This window comes from Vicugna pacos, chromosome 25, assembly GCF_048564905.1.
Source record: "Vicugna pacos chromosome 25, VicPac4, whole genome shotgun sequence".
Lineage (NCBI taxonomy): Eukaryota > Metazoa > Chordata > Mammalia > Artiodactyla > Camelidae > Vicugna > Vicugna pacos.
The window spans coordinates 31,184,508-31,204,902 of NC_133011.1; the positions used below are offsets into that span (position 1 = coordinate 31,184,508).

At 43.3% G+C, this 20,395-nt stretch overlaps 1 protein-coding gene across 8 annotated transcripts in view; it reads right to left on the bottom strand.

Moving 5' to 3' along the window:
• Window positions 1-20,395, bottom strand: part of ASAP1 (ArfGAP with SH3 domain, ankyrin repeat and PH domain 1) — a 311,752-nt gene that overhangs the window by 66,124 nt on the left and 225,233 nt on the right. For 4 of the 8 annotated variants that reach the window (XM_072949721.1, XM_072949719.1, XM_072949723.1 and 1 more), the window contains 6 exons: window positions 17,914-17,988; window positions 17,393-17,442; window positions 11,620-11,749; window positions 10,302-10,387; window positions 2,830-2,905; window positions 1,551-1,673 (listed from right to left, as the gene is read on the bottom strand). In XM_072949721.1, coding sequence (XP_072805822.1) covers window positions 1,551-1,673; window positions 2,830-2,905; window positions 10,302-10,387; window positions 11,620-11,749; window positions 17,393-17,442; window positions 17,914-17,988 — 540 coding nt within the window. The remainder of the gene's footprint in view (window positions 1-1,550; window positions 1,674-2,829; window positions 2,906-10,301; window positions 10,388-11,619; window positions 11,750-17,392; window positions 17,443-17,913; window positions 17,989-20,395) is intronic. The other 4 variants (XM_072949722.1, XM_072949720.1, XM_072949727.1 and 1 more) reach the window with 1 other exon arrangement.

The window sequence follows — 20,395 nt, forward strand, 5'->3', positions numbered from 1 at the left end:
CAAAACAAAGGTAGGGAGTGCCTCAGTGTGTACCTGCCAGTACAAAACCTCACAGGTCCCCGCTCAGAGATCTACCTCTTACCCCCTCCATTTGGGTCCTCCCAGTGCTCTTACACTGAGAAGCCAGTCAAGGGGACAGCTCCTCCTAGGACCAGCAACAAGCACCTTGTAAGGGGCCTCAAAGCACAGATGCTGCTGAGGCTGGACGACGTGGGGACAGGGCACACACACCTACCTCCCTGCCCACCGATGCCTACGTCCCCAGGCCAGCAGGCGCTCAGTGTCACAGGGCTGTGGACGCACTTGCCGTCTGAAAAGCCCGCGTGTATTCGGGGAGTCAGGAGAAGAGAGGGCTGTGGTCACTCAGTCAAGATACACTTCAGGGCTGCTTTAAGATTTGTGTTGCTGGTGCAGGGCTTCCCATGTTTGAGGGGGTTTGTTTTGGACTCATGAACATCTTTTTAGAAATTTTAGGAATTTATAAATAGTTTGCAGTTGTGAGATAATATGATGAGGAACTGACAATATAAAAATGCTGTATTTTATGTGATGATTATTAAATATTGCACTCAAATTGAATCCACAATGATTTCATACCATAAACAAGTACATGTTTACCTTCTCTCAGGTAACAAGTGGTGCTCCCTACTTAACGTACCCTTAGTGTGAAGTCTGTCCCCTCCAGTGCACATCCAAGGTCCTCCATGATCAGGTCTGAGTTCTTGCTTCTGAAACCACACCTTCTACTCCTCCACCCACCCTGCCCCAAGCTGCTGGCAGCCTGCTGAACACGCCAGGCAGTTTTTCACCTCCGAGTCTTTCTGGTTTACTCTTTCCCGGCCCGCCCTCCCCAATCTCTGCCTCACAGCATCAGTACCCCTTTAGGTATGACTGCTTGTTCCCGAGGCTGACTCTCTCTACTATCTACTGGATAATGAGCTCCTTGATGGAAGGGGCTAAAGCTTAATGCCGAGAACAGTTGCTGGCACACAGTAAGTATTAATTAAATGTTTGATCCAATAGATGAACAAAAGAGATTAATGATGAAGGGTTTGTACTGCATTCATCTAACACCTACCATACTGTCTACTCCACTTCAATATCCAAGCACTATCTCACCTTAACTTCCCTATCTGAGGGTCAAAACCTTATAGGATTCTGTATCAAAATACTTCTCTATTTCCCTGGCAAAATGAGACAGGCCCCTTCTGGCTGTCGGGGAAGACGGGGATGACTGAAGAGGAACTGGGGTGTGCACATCACTGCCTGTCCTTCAGTGCCCAGGAGGATGCTCTCCTGAAGCACAAGTCTTCAAAGTCAGGATGGAAAATCTGGTCATGGAATTGAAGGGTGACCAGCATCTTTTGTATAAGGAGGGAACAGAAACTAAAAGGCGGTTTCTCCTGTGTTTTATGTGACAGGTACACACTGTTCCTCAAGTCTCATCGTCCCCACCACCACCACCCCCCTGGCAAGAAGCTGCCACCATGCCTGCTTTGCAGATCAGAAAACACAAAGGCTATCAGGCTGTCACAAGCAGCCCCACTTACACGGTTAGCCCTGCTGGAAACACATAGGTCACCTACTTCTTTCTGATCAAGCTGAAGAGAGGATTTGATTAAGTCTCGGAGTGCAGTTAGCTGTTTCTTCTCTTCATCCTGGGTCTGTTTTATCTATGAGAGAAGAAAATTTCTTCTATCACTTATCTTTTATACATTTATGAGCAGAGTTTAATTCATTCAAATATACCACTCATCAATTTTATGTTAAAGTCCTTCAAACGGTCTCATTTTTGACACAAGAGGCACAATTTCTCATCAAAGTACCAGTGAGTTTTGAAATTAGCAAATAATGCCACATGCTTTCTTACTAAGTTACACATCTATAGGTGTGACAATGAACTCTGAAGTGCGTGTTCAAACAAAGTTAAGAAATAACATCGAGTCATTTTCTTCTGGTTTTTCAAAGGGGGGCACTGGGAGGAGCACAGTATGACTAAATGGGTCAAAATGACCAGAACCTCAGGGACTGACGCTGTGTGAAAGTGTACAAAGTACCACATGACCGCAAGGGATTGGTGCTGCTCTTCTTAATCACCTACAGCTTAACTGCAACCTGAACCATGCAAACATTTTAAAGAAAATCAGAAAAAATACACAGCTGTGTATTTTTTAAGTTCTATCAGACTATAAGGTATCATGTGTAACTCCCAAACCTTGTTTGAACACATACAGTTACTCCTAAAACATATACTCTTAATACTATTCATTGCCAAGGGGTTCACGGGGAACAAGCTTGAGATTTCTACAGATACATTTTGGGTCTTTTTCTCAGAAGAGTTTTCCTCTTGATTTTCCTATTATAAAAGTAAAAACTAGATAATTAGGGGAAAAAGGAGAGGAAAACAAGGAAGCAAGGAAACAAAAAATAAAAAATCATAAACCTGCTTATTCAGAGGCAGTCATTTAATTTTTGTCCTTCCAGGATTAAAATTTCTTTCTTCAAGTATGTGATGCTATTAAGCTCTAAATGGAGAGTCATTTGGGACCAATGGCTAGCCACCCCCTCCCTGCCCCTCCTGTGTCCCAGGAATGTACTCTGGATGATCTGACCAGTGATGACGTCTCTGAGTTAAACTGAAGGTTTATTGGCCCTAGGTTTTTGCTGACACATCATTTCACCTTGTCTTCTTTTCTATTATACTCTTCTTATCTTTTTATATTGAAGTATAGTTGATACATATAGTTGACTCTTCTAATGCAGATTTCAATTTACTGATATTTATCTACAAAAGCAAGCTAAAATGCACGCATTTTGTAAAGAACTTACATTATATAAATCAGCAGCCAGTTTTTCAATGTACTGTTTCAATTTATCAGCTGTTTTCAAGCCATCTTGAAAGAAACTACAACGGAAAACATCAGATGTTTACCAACAGTGTAAAAACAGAACTGAACCATAATTACCTGAAAAATCTGAAAATGTTCATACATATATATATATATTTACTCTCTGTTCACATACTGATACAAAACTACTTCAGTATTTTACAAAGATACACCAGCAAACAAACTACAGGCACCACCTGGCATGTGCTAGCAGCCGTCACGTGGAAACTGCACGTAAGGGCTGCAGTCCCAACACTGCCTTTGTAATGTGTGTGCCCGCCTACACAGAGAACAAGTCTTCCTGGTTGGACACTAAGGAGAGAAATAAAGGTCGCAGGGCAGTCACTGAGCATTCTTTCAGTTCCCCAAAGATCCCTGTGTCCCAACACACTTGAGACACAGGGTGTCGAATCAGCGGTACCTACGGATTTGGAAAGCTTTCTCCTGCCGCTCACGTAGAAGGTGGCATCATTTCCCTGAATAAACACAAGCACTACTATTTGCTGAGTGTTTATCACACGCCCGGATGCTCAGCACTGACAAGTTATTTCGTTTATTTCACACAACAACCCTAACGAGCGAATACGTGCCCCAGTCTCGTCTCTAAGGGGTACCTGGAAGCACAGAGCGAGGACATGACCTGCCCACGATGCTACCACAACGAGTAAGTGGCAGAGCTGGGATCCAGGTCCAGGTTCTGGCTCTGACACCCCTGCTCTCGCTACCAAGGGAAGAGATTTCTTGTCTGAGTGTGTCCACCGAGGAGCTCCGTTTGTGTCTGTGTTTAGAATATTCTCTATCCATCGGAAAGTTTCTCTAACCACGCCTCCACGGCAGATTTTCTGAATGCACTGCTGTCTCCTCATGGAAGGATGCGGTCCTTGAGGATGAAGACTCTCACCCCCACATCACAGAGGGCCCAGCACCGAGCAGATGCTCTGTTAGAGGCTAAGAATGAAGCACTACCAAGAATTCTGAGGGCACATTTTGGGATCCAGGTGTATCTTTTCAGCTTAATGTGTACATTCAATGGTAACAATACATCCTTGTCACAAATGGCCTTTAGAGTGATTGGTAAAATTCCACACGTTTGAAAATTCTTTAATGTTCACCTCTTTAGCAGATAACCCTTACTAAAAATCAGGTAGAGAAACTGTCTTTAGAAAGTCAGCAACTGGAATGGGAGAAAAGAGGGCTTTCTGGTTAACCATTTCACTGGAAAGCTACATGTAAATTCTTATCTACTATGTCTACTAACATTCAGGTCTTCATCATCGCCTTTAGGGATGAAAGTTAAACTTCTTGGTACAGAATGGAACAACTTCTGTGTTCTGGCCCTTGAGTATCTTCCTGGTTTTAATTTCTACCATTTTCCTCTTAAAAACTCTGGCCTCTGGCCATGCTCCAGCATTTCCAGCTGCTTCCCCAGCCTTTGCGTATGCTGTTCCCTTTGCCTGAAATGCCCTTCCCCACTATACTTGCCCCTCAAACTCTCATTCTATCCTGGCTCAGCTCAGTCTCCCCAGGTGGCTTTCCAGCCTCCCCAGTCAAGAGGATGGCATCTTTGAGCACCTGCCTGTGCCCAGCCTGAGTGCCAGTCCTCAGGCAACGCTCTGCACAGAGCAGGCCATCCACAAGCCTTAACCGGAAGCAGCATCTTCTACATCCAGGAAGGAGTGTCTGCCAAGGAGGCGGAAGTACGGCTATGAAGTTAATCACAGCAAAACCAGTCCTGATCTCTAATACTGCGCCTAATTTCTGGAGAAAGGTTTTGAAGGTACCACACTAAACAGATGCTGTCAGGACTTCTTACAACCAAAAAGCGAGGGTGCTGGGGTCAGGTGACTGAAGCCTAGAATCTGTGCTCCAAGACTTACCAGCTATGGCACTTCAGCAAGTCATTTAACTTTTGCCTATGTTACTTTCATTAAATGGGGTGAATGATACAGGTAACACACATGAAGGCGGTTAGGATGCACTCAGTAAATGCTGGCGTCCTTCCCTGGAGCTGCGTATGCTTATTAGGGAAGGAGTTACTTCCTTCTCAGAGGGATACGGACTCTTCGAAGATATTTTTGTAAAGGTGTTTCATTTTCACTTTCAATGTGAAGGGAGTTTAAATCATTATGTGAAAAAAAAAGTGAGTTTAAATGAGAATGTTCTAGATCTGTGTTTTCCACCAGCCACATGCAGGAAATTTAGTTAAGTCAATTTAAAATTCAGTTCATGAAGTCTCACGAGCCACATTTCAAGTGCTCAGTAGCCACATGTGGCTGGTGGGAACCACATTAGATGGCAAAGAATATCAACATTTCCAACATTTTAGGAAGTTCTCCTGGACAGTGCTGCGCCAGATTAAGAATAAGCAAACTGAGACTTGAACAGCATGCAAGAAATGTCATAAAACATACATTCTATGGAGAAAGAAGGCACTGACTTAGTTTGAGATGATAACAATGAGAGGTTCTTTACCAGCAGTGAAAGCAAGCTGGAAAGGGTGCAAGTTCCTACCAATTAAAAGGCTGAAGAAAGACCTAGTCTATTTGCCTATAAACTCTTCAGAACACTACAAACACAGACAGAAAAATCAACGTAATGAGGAAACATTTTAATCTACAGTATGAGCCAATTTTTGTCAACAAATCATATACATAAACCCAGTAATCTTCAGAGAGAGATTACTGATCTTCCCTCTATTTTTCATTAATTCCACTTTCTACGTAAGATCCTATACTCAGGCAAAACAAAATTAAAGCATCAACGTTTAGCCCGGAAGGACAAGGCTGAGCGGACCCCTCTCAGATGGTTATTTTAAGGGTAAACTTCTAGTTTTTGGTGAGAAGCAGGGGGTGGGGTGGTGCGGGCAGGCTGCAAGGAAATCACACAGCCTGACAGTAACCAGTGACACCACAAAGAGCAAAGGGCAACATGCTGTGGACGGCACTGTCCCCCTGGTGAGCACCTGCCTCCAAGCTGGATTCTCCCACCTACCAGTGAGGGGGTGGAGTGGGGTTGGGGGGTGACTCAGAGCTGCCTTCCACCAAGGGCATCAGCTTCTCTGTTCCCCCCCACCTCTTAGCTGGCTCTGGTTCAGTGGAAATACACAGGCTTGAGTCAAGAGATACCGTATTTTGGCTCCAAACCTGACTGTTATGTATCACTTGGCGCAGGTTACTGACCCTGTGTGAGCATGAGCCTGCTCACCTCCAAATGCAGGCGTTCACTGGCTTCAAGGGGCATCAGACAAGCTACTACAGATCAAAGTGTTCTGTTAACTGGAAGGTGAAGCAGAAAGTTGGTTCTGATGACGTATCACTCAACTTGAACATGTACACTTTCCTAGTAGGAGGAGACATAAACTCTAACATCTTGGTTGTTTCTTAGCCGATTTCTCTGTAAGTTACTGGAATATGATGGGGTCTTTGGAAAACAGGCAGTGATGACTGACAGTAATAATCATAAAGGCAGCTAGCTTGCAATTGAATATTTACTCTGTGCCAGTCACTCATTATGACGCACAGTTCATAGACTGTCCCTTTTTCAAGGTCCTATTACAATCTAACAAAATAGGTAGTTGTTATTATTAACCTGTAAGACACATAAAGAATTTGAGACCCAGAGAGGTCAAGCGGGTTGACTGTAGTGATCCAGTCATGAAGGGCAGAGCTGGGCTTTGAGTATAAATCTTCCTAACTCTGGACCACAGGTAATTAAAAAATATACGTATCAGGCTGATCTGGGTCCAAATCCCAACCCTGCACTGAATAAAAGCATTATCTCTAGAGCCCTGTGCCCCAGTGTCCTTCTACAGGAAGTCGAGAGGATCACGTGTACCTTGGAGGGTTCTTGTGAGCACGGGATAATGCTGTTAAAACGCCAGGCACAGAGAAGCAGCTCAATATGTGACAGCCACAGGCCAGCAACATGGGTTTCCTCTTTTCTCTGACCTTAGGGACACAGCAGGACTGGTTCACTTTTAAAATAAGCAGCTTGGAAGAAACAGGACCGTATTTTAATGACATAGGGTGTTTGAAAATTGTATTAGCCAAGAGATGGGCGGGATGACCCTCACATTTACACTGCTGGGCTGTGTGTAACACAACCTCAGCCGCAGAGAGCAAGCTCAGGAGTTCCCGACATGGTCACCCATCCATCAGGACACATCCTCCTTAAAACAAAGCAGAACCTTCTCCACCCAGAGACTTGCTACACACTTCACGTCTTTCTTAAGTCATTCAAAGCAATGATGGGGAGGGAAAACACTGTTCTTCCTGCCTTTAATTTAAAAAAAAAAAAAAAGAGAGAGAATCTCTCTGGTACCCCTTTAATCACATGTTCAGCTTGGCTCAGAAAGAGGTATCATTTGGCCAAAAGCTGAAAGGCACAGAGAGCATTACATTATTTTCAAAAGAAGTTGGGGTGTCCTGGAGTAGCACAGAGTATGGACTATAAAACAAATCAAACTATAAAGCACATAAAAAATACAGTAACCTCCTAACAAATCAACCATCAACCTCTCATGAAAGCCTGATTTCCAAGCTTCAGGCTTCGACTCAGTCAGGTACTGATTCCCAGCTATCACGGTGATGGGGACATTTGCTCCCAGATACAGTCGGTGCATCTTCTGTGGTATTTAAGAAACTTGAACACCCAGGGGTAGTGTAGGTACTAGTTAACTGCAAACACATCTTGACAGTTCAGATCAAAGAAGTACAGAGTGGTATACTGGACTCACATATGGAGATTCTTAAAAATATAGATGTCCAGGTCCAATTCCAGGCTTACTAAATCAGAACTTCTTGCAAACTAAAAGCATGCACCCTGGAGTTAGAAAGACCTGGGTTAAGACTTGGTTCTGTCACCTTCTAACTATAAGTTCTATGAATCTTTGTTTCTGTTTTTTGTTGTTCATTTTTTTTCCATTTTAAAAAATCGAGACAAAATTCACGTAGCGTAAAACTCACCATTTTGAAGTGTTCAGTTCAGGAGTGTTTAGTACATTCACAATGCTGTGCAACTGTCACCCCTCCCTAATTTCAGAGCATTTCCATCACCCCAGAAAGAAACACTACACCTGTTAGCAATGAATGCCAAGTTCTCTCTTCCCCTCTTGCCCAGCGAACAGCAGTCTGCTCTCTCTCTCAGTGGACTTGCCTTTTCTGGACATTTCATTTAAATGGAATCATATTGTATGTAATCTTTGGCATCTGGCTTCTCTCACTCAGAATAATGCCTTAAATGTTTATCCATGTTGTAGCATGTATCAATCCTTCACTTCCTTTTGTAGCTGGATAACACTGAAGGGTATGGCTAGACCATAGTTTGCTTATCCATTCATCAGCTGATGGGTATTTGGGTGTTCCCACATTTTAGCTACCGTGAATAATGCTGCTATCAACACTCATGAGCACGTTTTTGTTAAATACCCATTTTCAGTTATCCTGGGTGTATACCTAGGAGTGGAATGGCTAGATCATATGACTCTATATTTAACGTGAGGAACCGACAAAGTGTCTTCCAAAGCAGTTGCCTCAATTTACTTTTCTACCAGCAACATACTGAGGATTCCAATTTCTCCACTTGTTCACCTAGACTTATTTTCTGTCATGTCACCGTTGTCTTTAATTACAGTCAGCCTAGCGGGAGTGATGTGGTCTCACACTGTGGCTTGACCTGCATTTCTCCAATGACTGTTGATACTGAGCATTTAATCATGGGCTTTTCAGCCATTTGCATGTCTTTTTTGGAGAAATGGCGATTCAAATTCTTTGCCCATTTTTATGACCTGCTTATCTCTTCGCTGTAAGAGTTCTTTATATGTTCTGGATACTAGATCCTTATCAGATAAATGATTTGCAAATATTTTCTCCCCTTCGGTGGGTGGTCTTCTCACTTTCTTATTAGTGTCCTTTCATTCACAGAAGTTTTTAATTTCAAAGTCCGTTTTATTTTTTTCTTTGGTTTCCTGCGCTTTGTCTGTTCTGACACGTTTACTGAGCATCTATTCAACGAATGAGTGTGACTTTGGGCACAGTACTGATCTTTTCTGAGCTACAATTTTCTGAATGCTCTTGATACATGTGAGCTATTGTTATCTGTAAGGTGAAGAATAATAATGTTTGTAAGTGCTCTTGATTCTGCAGATCATAATGATACCTGCTAGGTGGAGAAAGGAGGGGGCAAGCAGTAGAATAATGTGCTTGTTTTGCAAGTCGCACGCTACTGACAATGCTCATGCTCGGAAGTGAGGAGTGACTGGTGTGGGTGAGCTGAAATGGGTAACAAAAGCTCTTCTTCCCTGTTCCCTTTATTTTCTCATTTTAAGCAGCTGTGTCCCCACTGAGGTAATATGACGATATTACCGGAGTAAATTCACTCTTGAGCTCTGCCTGACGTGGTGCTGAAAATCATTTTTGGAAAATCATTTTGGTTAAGTTCTCAAAATACGAAATTTCTCTCTTTTTAAATCTCAGTAGAGGATGCTTTCTAGGTCCACTATACGATTAAGGGTTTGGAGGGACTGACTGAAGCAGGAAGGAGTAAGAGTAGTTCTCAAAAGGAAACTGCTGATTTCCAGCTGCAATGTCGTCCTGAGGTTCAGCCATGGGGCAGCTGGGGCTGAGTCACATTATGGCCCAGTTCTACTACTGGGTGTCTTTGAATCTCTCTCCATGAAAGGATTTTTTCTTTCTTTTCTTTTCTTTTTTTTTTTACTGTGTAGGGTTTTCTTCTGCTGATCTTTCTCTGCCTGAGGTAGATGCTTCAACCAGATTCCAATGGCCGAATGACAGCCACTACCTCCTTCAAGGAGCCCTCCTATATCTTCTTGGCCAGAAGTCTCTCCTCTTAATGCCTCATGTTAATAGTCACTTTCCAGCCTCATTCTGAATACTGATGAACCTGACTGACTTGTACCAGGCAATTAACTCCTAACAGCAGAAGCCTTGTTTCATCTCTGTACCCCAGAACCTAGCAACGCACTTGGCTTCCGCTAGGAGATTGATAAACACTCGTGGGAAGGGAAAAAGCCAAGAACAAAGGGAAGACGCGATCTGCGCAGATTAGAGATACTCTTCTTTCCACCTTTACCAACAAGGGCTAATATATGTGCAGTTTACAAAACATCTTATATTTTGGAAAACTCATGTTGGTATATGTTAAACCCTCCCATACAGACTTACAGATTTTGAGAGCAACAGAGATCTTCTAAAATCAGGTGAGATCAGATTTGCTGCTTAAGTGTTGTAACCGAGCAAACAGACAGGTTCACTTATTTCTGTACACATTTCAAAGCAGCGATCTGTTTCTAGGAAAGCTGAAACTGATGAAAGCTGAAAAATTTCACCCTAAACTAAAATCAAGTGAAGGGGGCCTTACTTGGGCTAATAATTATGACTGCAATATTCCACTTACTTGCACTGTGCGTGATAATACTTTATCAGATTCTGCAGCAGATCCACACCCTTTTTGGTCTTGATCTCATTAACTTTAATGAGATACTGTGGAAATAAAACAGAATTGCATGTTGGTCATTACAGACTGGGTTCGTCGGTCACAGGGGTGGGTGGTACATCACCAGCGGTGAATTGGCGTAAGTAACTGAGGCCCAGCTGCCGCCAGACAGTGTGAGCTCAACTTAGGGAATGCTGATTTGACACAGATACAAGTGGACAACACAAATTGATTAGCATGTTAGCATTTTATAAACGCTTATGATTAGTTTACTAGACAAGCGAAAATCAAACACAGCAAAACATTCTGGAATAATTGATTATTTTCCCCTGGTGCAGTGGATCTCAAACTCAGAGTTCACGTGCTCAAAACCAGAAAGGACTGAAAAACAAATGCCATTCTTTTTAAGGAACATGATATAAGACACAAGCTTTTAGACCAAAGAGGTAAGTTGGAAAGTACTTTTGCTATTAAAAAGTGAAAGAAAAAAATAATAAAAATAATGCATTATTAGTTTATACACTGAACACCAGTGGCTCTAATTTTCACAACTGGCCAAGATTTTCTGTTGATACTGTTTGCTTCTTGTTCATTTGGTTTATTAAGTGGAAATTATTCATGAACAGACAAGTTCAAGAGGGAGCCAAAGGCGTATGGGGGGGGGCAGAAATAAAGGAAAAAAAGTAAGGAAGAAAAATTTAAAATGGAAAAAATTCTATCGTCTTTAATATTTTCTGAAAACTGCAAAAGAAATTCCATTACTCAGTGCCAGCATCAGAACCGGCTGGTCTCTAGACCAAGGAATGCCAGTACTCAGTGGGAACCCAGTTTGAGAACCACTGTCTTAAGTCTAAGGCAACATGCTTTCATTGCATTTTTCTTCATGAACTCAGACTTTCTTAACAACAACTTCATTTAAGCTTTCATTCAAACGGGACACGTGGTTAAAAAAAAACATGCTCTACACCTGTACCAGTAAAACTTAATATTCACCAGTGATTTTTTTTCCACACCCACTCACAAGCAATATTAAAGTTCTCACCAAAGAATCCTGTTTTGGCTTAAAGAGTCCCATAGGACCCACGCTCAAAATACGAGACAACAGTGAAACGGCGGATCCCAAAGGGTTTGGAGAAAAACGGAGATTAGAATCCTTGAGGAACAGTCCTCTCCTCTAATCATCAAACACAGCCTGCATTTAAGCACAAAGACTGCTGACTAGCAGGAAAGATGACAGGTCATCAAACGACAGGCAAATGGTTGGAAAGTCGGTTCCTACCTCGCACATCTGGAGCTGGAAGAGGCGCCTCTCCTTCTCCATCTCTTCTGCGATCTCGGCTCCGGTGATCTCCGTGCGGATCATCCCGTGCTGTTTGGCATGCTCCCTTTTCTCCTTCTCGATTTTTGTACTGTAATTAAAGCAGATGCCATCATCACAAAAACCATGCTTGTATCTTTCCTTTAAAGACAGCCACCTGATTATTTCTCAATTACTAGTGGTAAAAGGCAGGAACTATTAAAGTGGCAGCGCCGATCAGAAGTGAAAATCCAAGTTCAAAGAGCATCAACACATTCCATGGATTTTCACCAAGGAAACCCCTGACATTTTAACTTTGATCTCACACATGAACGGATTCATGTAAGTTCTCTTACATTGTGGTTGGTGTGAAGTAATTTTGACAGTTTGCTTTTTCTTGAGTCAAAAGAACTTTATGATGAAAAAGAATCAGAAGGTTGGAGGCCTGAGGCACATCTTAATTATCAATAGATCGAGAGTTAGAATTATTTCAAGACAATTAAAAGTATATAATGGGTCTTCGTAGGCATGCACAAAAACTAGTCAAATGTTATTTCCAATATTCCTCTAACCCTGAGCTGTTTTCATACCCCAATAATATTTTAATCACTCAACCACCTGGCATTGGATTGTACAAAATAAGGATTTAGGCAGAATCCCAATCTATGATTTGGAATGCTGAGAAAATGTTCTTCAGTGGGAACAGGGCCAGTAGGGAACCAGGGAAACAAGGAGGGGCCACATTAAACCTACAGTACCCAAGGCTAACACTTGGCTGTGACAGATAATCTTTGGTAATAACACTGATAGTCATGGCCCTTTTACCGAAAATTCATTTAACGTCAAACCAGACTTTTAATTTCAGAAAGAGCCTGTAATTTCTAGTTCTGAATGCAAAGACTAAATGACTTAACCTTCAAATCTCCTTTTGAATCACAGTGGTGGGCAATCAAATCCCAAAGAAAGCCAACATCCTTGTCTGCATACAAACACAGTGGGAAAAACAAGCCATCAACCAACCAATGGTAAACCTTCTACAAGTCTGGTTGGGATTCGCTCTAATACCCTCATGCCACATCTAAGCAATTCTTTCATCATGCCACTTTGGAGGCTAAAAGGCGTAACTGGCAGGGGTTTTACCAGGAGAATAAGCCTCAGCTCTCTGTCTGCTGGCGAGGGGGAAGGGAAGCAGGAAGCTACAGGAGCTTGAGAAGAAGCATGAGAGGCAGGCACAACTGCACAGTAGTAACAGACTTCTGGGTTAACACGACGACTTGCCCACATGCATTTATTTCTTCTTCCTTCAGCAGTCCCACTAAAATGACAGTAAAGTCATTAAAAAAGTATAATCTCTCAAAGACAGGACCTGAAGACAAAAAAGGATGAGAGAATTCAACAAAGATTTGGAAGAGTAGGGCTGAAGAGAAAAAGAGACAAAGTCTGCACCCCAAACAACAGGGCCCCCTGTGTCCCTGGCTTGTGCAGCTTCCAGAATGACACACAATCACTAGACAGGAGGTACAAGGAACTGAGTGTTCCTGGAAGACAGACCTTTGGATACCGACATTTAGAATCACCCTGGTGAAAAGCTGTCCTGATGTCCGAAAACTTAAAACCTGAAGAGGCAGCTCAGTGCTTTTTTGACAAGCCCTGCTGATGTACATGACCTTTAAGTCAATGTTTGGGTGCCCTGCACGGAAATATGATTGGGCAGTCAAAGACTGCAAGATAATTGAGGAAAGGCTCCAAAATAAAAGGGAGAGATCAAAATAACAAATTGTCAGATGGGGTGGGGTGGGGTGGGGTAGGAAACCAAAAGCAATGGGGAATCATAAAAAGTTTTATAAAATGTATCCAAATTCCATGGCTTCTTCGCCTTTTGGCTAAGATCAAGTGTAAAATGTAACCAAATCCTCAGAGAGCTAAAATCGTACATCTATGAAACAAGAAAAGAAAGTATAAAAAGGCAAAAACAAAAACAAAGACAAAACCCCAATCCAACTAATTGAGAAGAAGAACTTTTAGAAATTTAAAACATGACAGCCTCCTGCCCAGATCAACTGAAATAATGGGGAAAAAAGGTTGAAGAAATGACCTAAAACATAAGAGAGACAAATAGGACAGAAAAGAGAAAAAAAATTATAAGAACAACCTAGGAGTCTTAGGAGAGTAAAAAGGGAACAACAAATGGGAGGAAATTACACGAAAAGTTTCCAGAAATGAAGGACTGAAAAACTGCAAATAGAAGGTCAATGCACACATACCACAGCACTGGAAGAAACTGTAAAACCTTTTGTAAAGAGAAGATCTCAACATTTTCTAACTGAAAAGAAACCAAAAAACCCCTCAAAAAACCCCACGTCACACACAAAGAAGAAATGGGAATGAGAGGCAGTAGATTTTTCCCTTGAGCAATACTGTTAACTAGAAAACAATGGATGAAGTAATACTTCAGATATTTTGAGGCAAAATGATTATAAGGGTTAAATTTTACATTCGGCCAAATTCTCATTCTGTGTGATGGCAGAACAAAGGCACTGTTGGACATGCCAAAACCTGAAAATTCTACCTCCTCTAGAGCTGCTCCCTGGAAAGGACTGCACGTGGTTATTACCAGGAAAATACGGGACACACCAGGAAAGCGGACACAGGAGATGGACCACTAAGGGGAGCTGTGGGATGGCAGCTGCCCTGCTCATCTAGGAGTCCTGGAAGGATGTCTCCCAGAGAGCAAAGAAAGAACCGACAGAGAGTTTAATGATTATTAAAGTAATCATTATAATAATATACACCATGTGTTTTCTAAGCAGAAACATTAATAGGTGTTGGACATCTCTTAGAATAGATAACACAAATTCACAAAAGACTCATATAGAAACAAGTAAACAAAGAAATGAGACAACTACATCATTAAGAAAAAACACAAAGCAATGTACTATGAGAGTAGAAATTCAATCATAATACACCGTTCAGACTGACAAAGAATACTTATACTTAAAAAATTTAAACACTGACGACTGGTTTAACCACAAATTATTGCATTAATCTTACTGGACAAACGGGGGATGAGAAAGCAGTTGGTGGGGAGTGGTTGTGCAAGAGAGCTAAATCCTCATCTACCACAGCAATACACCACAGACGAACCATGGAAGAACAGCAAGAGAATTCTGCTGGGAAACGGAAATAAACCAGGGAGCAGGTAGGAGCTGGATGAAGCCGAGACAGGGGGAGATGGAGGGGCAGACAGAGGGCTGCTGTGTTTTTCCATTAAAAGCACACTTGTTGCTTTCTTAATATCCACTCTCCCTGTCATCATTAGGAAAAGAATCCTGTATCATCAGGTGCAGAATAAACTCACCGACTTCAGATCCTGAGGACAATACAGACAGGTGACCAGCCAGACACATTTTTATGTCATGTGAGAAGTGCCATGAAGGGTGCCTGGTCCACCTAGAACGCTTACATCCTTTGATAAACTGCAATGCTGAAGCCATTGTTTTTCAGGGCTTCTATTACATACAGTCAGAGTGACTCTTAACTGATACAAGCCCTGTATGATGTTTTATGTGTATGTACATGTATTGCTGGAACCAAATAATACATGATCATTAAAAAACCAAATAGAAACCGTTCATTATACCGTCCTGTGCTGGACAACTGTGACAGCTGCTTCAACATATATTATCTTGTCACAAAAGCCCCGAGAAGCAGGTAATTTTTGTATTATTTCACAGGTGAGAATCATCAGTTATGTATTTTGGCTCAAGGTCACAAAAGTGGTAAGTGGCACCACCCAGATTCTCACACAGGTCCTTGATTCCTAAGTGTGTGATCTTAACCAGCACACCTCACTGCCTCCCGAGTTCTAAATGAAAGACCACAGCAAAGGCCCAGCCTCCTCGGTGATCAACGCTAATAACTTTTCCCCCCCGAGTCATTTAGTTTTCTGTAACTCATAATCAAATGAGTCCTATCACATCAAACAGACCAATGTTTGTTTTTCTTCTTCTTGAAACACTATATATCAATGAGAAAGAGTATTTTAGGAAAATAATCTGTTAACAGAGATTTGTTAAAGACTAAAGACCAAACCAATGTCTTCCTGGTGAGGTCCTACAATTAGCACCCACTCAAGTCACTATTCCTGTTACACATCTCCAGGTCTGGGTAACTCCTTTAACCCTTCAGCAGATATTCTCTGGGTACCAACTCCAGGCCGGACTCCGCCGGGCTCTGGGAGACCGACACCATACCCAGGGACAATGTGGTCGCTGGGACAGAGGACAACACAGACAAGTGAACAGCCAGACAAGCTCATACACCGTGGGAGAGAAGCGGTGAGCCGCGTGCCCCATCACCGCGGATGCTTTCCGTTCTACGATATTCACAATACTGACCAGCAGGCACTTTGGAGTCTTCAATTAACACACAGATGTTTATATAAATACAGTTATACCACCTAATAGTGGGAGTACTTTAGCTGACAAAGCACATCCTGTATCTTGTTTTGTTGCTCCTGTGTCCTACAAAGGAGATACACACCATGACAAGACTAGAGCAGAAGTTCATTCTTCCCCCTTCTTGGACCCCCGCCCTCCTGCAGACGCTTAGTTCTAACCTGTTCCAAGTGTATGGAGGCGCCTCTGGGCAAGGCAGTCCTGTGAGCATTCACGACCCACTTTCATATAGAAAGACATGAGGGCCCACAGCACTCAGCCACATCAGTTGACCATTTTAAGAACCTTCCTGTTCTCAGCTGCATTTGTAACTGTCAAAGCACAAAAGTATTCCTAAGGCAGCAAGTGCCCCCACAATGCACTTTATTACATAAGCAATTACAGGAGTGGTTCGGGGGGAAAATTTTTAACCCTGAATTTGTTTTTCTTTTGCTTATGTTTGCATTCTGCTGTTATTGCTGCCTACAGAAATGCTTTTATTCTCTTATGACTAGAGTTATCCAAGTTTACAGCCAAGACTTTTATTAAATGCTTTTAAATACATTTCTTCTCCCACCCCACCACACAAATGTCTTCGAGCAGTAAAAACAAAGGAATGTGGATCCATACAGTAGGCAGGCGAGCCAGGCCCACAACAAGATCTCAGAGCAGTATCTCCCTGATCCTGCACAATAATCCCAGCCTCCAGGCCTCTGACTGCAGTGCCTGTGCTCCGGCTCTGGGGTCACACAGACTGGAGGGGACACTTACTAGCTTTAGGACCTTCTGCAAACCCCTTAGCCTTTCCAGGCTTCAGCTTCCTGATCCATAAACAAACAGTGGAAGGTGCGCACTGAGAGTGTTGGGGTGAGGAGGTCACACATGTAAAGCAGTGCACACAGGTCCTGGCGGGCAGACGGATGTCACAAACACCAGCTAATATTTTTATTATTTCCTAATTGCCATGCTGTCCAGAAATGGGTAAATGGTCTACCGCTATGTGTTAACTGTAATGAAAGCAAAGTTGCAGCAGTCACAGATCCACACCTTGACAGTTAATACCAGCACGGCTGCCGAAGCAGCCGACAGGAAAAGCGCGCCTCACTCCCGACACCGGCGCGGGGGTGCAACCCTCCTCGCGCGGCCAGCCCGCCCGGCCTCCTGGCCTTTACAGGGACGGACTCAACGGCTGTGTCTGGTCGGGAAGACACCAGTTTGGGGCTCTGTCCTGCTCCCAGGTGTTCTTTCTCTTGGAACACTCAGAACAATATTAAAAAAAACCAAACCACCGGAAACAAAACAAACAAACAAACACTTACAACTTCGTCTCATAATCCTTCCAAGCTTTGTCAAATGGTTTCTTGAGATCCTTAGAAAAGAGAAAATTAAAATGAATGTATTTTTGCTTAAAGATGAATAATGTTTTAAGTAACAGCAAAAATGCTTTCCCTTATAGGAAGGACACTTGAAACTTCACCAAGGACACTTCCCGGTATATCACACCACAGATGACACAGGAGAAGCTAAGAGCGTGGGAGGGCAAGGTCACAGCGAGGAGGCAGGACCCAGTGGTTCTGAGAGGCGGGTTCACAGGGTCCACCAGGGTGGAGCCCAGACTCAGTGCAGACGCCCCCCACCTGCCCCCTGACAGTGCCCCGTCATGTTCCTTCGTCAGTAACAGTACGTGAAGTGGAGCATCTTTTCTAATCATTTTCCCAGCAACTTTTTTATGGTGAAAGTGTTCAGAGTGACTTTCAGATACAAGTACCACTATGATCTTAAAAGAGAAAGAAAACAATCCTTTCAAGTTGAAGTGAAAGTCAAATTTGTAAACACTCACTCCTTTGACTCCCTTTAGGTCTCCTTTCAACAAGGAATCCAAGGTGAAGATCACATTGTGGCTCAGACCCTGGAGCTGAAAAGCAAACAGAGTAGGGAGACAGTTAAAAAAGAAAGTGCACACAGAACAGCAAAACCAGCTGATGCTGACTGAGCTTTTTCTCTCCCGTCAGAACATAAGCTCAGTGAAATGAGGGCAGGGACCCTGACCCTCCTGCTCACAGCTGTAGCCTCAGTACCTAAGGGTCTGTTAAAAAGAAAGATATTTAGGTAGTGCAATCTAAGGCTGGAGTATGGGTTTTTCCACTGTTCCAAGGCCTTGGTGCAAAGAGGAGTCTATAGAAGAGAGGGAGAGGGAGCGGTAGAGCAGGAAGGCAGGGAAACCAAAGGAGGGACGGCCAAGCGTGGAAAGAGCAGGGAAAACAAAGACTGAGAAGAGTTGACACTAAGTTCGTCCTCAAGGCGACCCCTAGCATCTTGGTGAAATCAGTTTTGGTAGCACAGAACCAAGACCGCAGGGACTCCTGGCACCAGAGGACGGATAGAGAGGCTGGAGGGTTCCCTCACTCGAGAGAGAATTTTACTCACATGTAAGCATATTCATTTGTCAGTCCATCACCCATCCAACCAGTCTTCCATCAGTCGCTCACCAATGACTGTGATTCTGTGACACCCACTACGCTAGGGGCTGGGGGCAGGCAACAATGAATAAAACACCACCTGCCTTCAGAGGGCTCACATTCCAGGGGCAGACACAGTCAGTCTGCAACTAATTCTACCGCACGGTGATTTTATGTGTTTATTAGAGGCGGAGGGAGAAAGTGGAGTGAGCTGGAGCAACGCTGACACTTATGGGCTTTGCGTGTGGCCCTCTGAACTACATCCCTAAAATGCAGATGGCTGCCGTGGAGACAGAACGAATTAATGCCCAGAATGTGGAAAGTGCTCCTGCACTCCTCGTCCCCCGGGAAGTGCTGGACACGTGTTTACTTTTAAACTCCTATGGATATTCAACGTGAATAAGGCGACGTGGGAGCCGAGAGGCCAGGACGGGGAGACTTTCCCTCCGGCCCTGAACTCCTCCCTAACCCTTTCCGGTGGTTCCCATCCGAGAATTCCTGCAGCTCCAAGTCATTCCGGGTCCTGCCCTCCCTGACCACCAACCAGACGCGCAAGGACAGTTTTCGGCTGCACACCACCTGAGAGCGCGGACCAGAAGCAGCCAACTCTTCCTTTTTTATTTCAAAGACAAAGAGACTCCTACCAAGACAATTTCACCAGCACCCACATGGACAGACAGCCTGGCGGGCAGGCCCATGTGAGAGGGCCGCAGGGGTACCGTCTACGTTCCAGGAGGGTCTAGGGCCTTGGCTCTCAGGGCGTGGGGTGAGGAATAACCCCGGTGATACTGTACTGGTGTGGAGCTTTCTGAAGGGCCACAGTATGTGAACTGATATTGGAAATACCTGTGGTATTAAAATTTCATGGGGAAAGTTATTAGGAAGAAAATGCCTTAAAAAAAAAAAGGCTCCTTGGGGTGGGAGGCTTACAGGTAATTAAAAAGGGAAAAATAAAGATTGAAAAACACTGGCCTTGGGTATGAGATGGGAAAAATAAAAGATGAGCAGGATTCATTCTCTGCCTTAGACAGATGGCTGGAGTAATATTTTGCTCTGAGTCCTCATCCCTGCATCCTGCTCTCCTGTGGGTCTTAGGAGTCTGTGTGGATGGTGGGTGAGGTGGGGGCCTCCACTAATCAGAACCCACCTTTCCTCTGGTCATGGAGATCCCTGCAAAACTTTCTACCACACACAACCATTATATACGTATTTGATTGCTGTGTCCTCAGTGTGAACGCAGGCTCTTTGAGTGGGGTCTGTATGCTCACTGCTGTGTTTCCAGAACTTAGAACATTCCCTAGCACTGCGCAGGTGCCCAACACAGATCTGCAGAATGGAGGAAATGCAAAGTCACGAGTGTACAGTCTCCTCTGCAGGGATGGTAAACTCTCTACGGATGGTAACTTTAGTGCTTATCAACAGGGGACTAGTTAATAAATTATGGAAGTTCTAAATAATAGCCATAAAAGTGAGAAAGCGTTTTATGTCTAACTTTGGAAATATCTCCAGGGTAAGTTGTTTTTGTAATAAAAGCAAAGTGATAAACAGTATCCACTGATGCACAAGGATTTGTATAAAAAGAGGGGGAAACTATGTCTATGCTTAAATTATCTTGGAAGATACAGATTAGAGTGCTGGCACTGGTCCCTCCAGGAATGGACGCTGGGTGGGCAAAGACAGGGTGGGAGACGAGCCTTTAACTGTGTACCCTCTGCATTTTGAGGGGTAACATGAACTATATTATTTATTCAAAAAAAGTTTTAAAAAAATCCTAAAACAAAACATGAAGAGACAGTGATTATGAACCATTTTTAACTGTTAGCCCTAAATCAAGGCTTCATTCCTTGGGAAATAACAACAGAA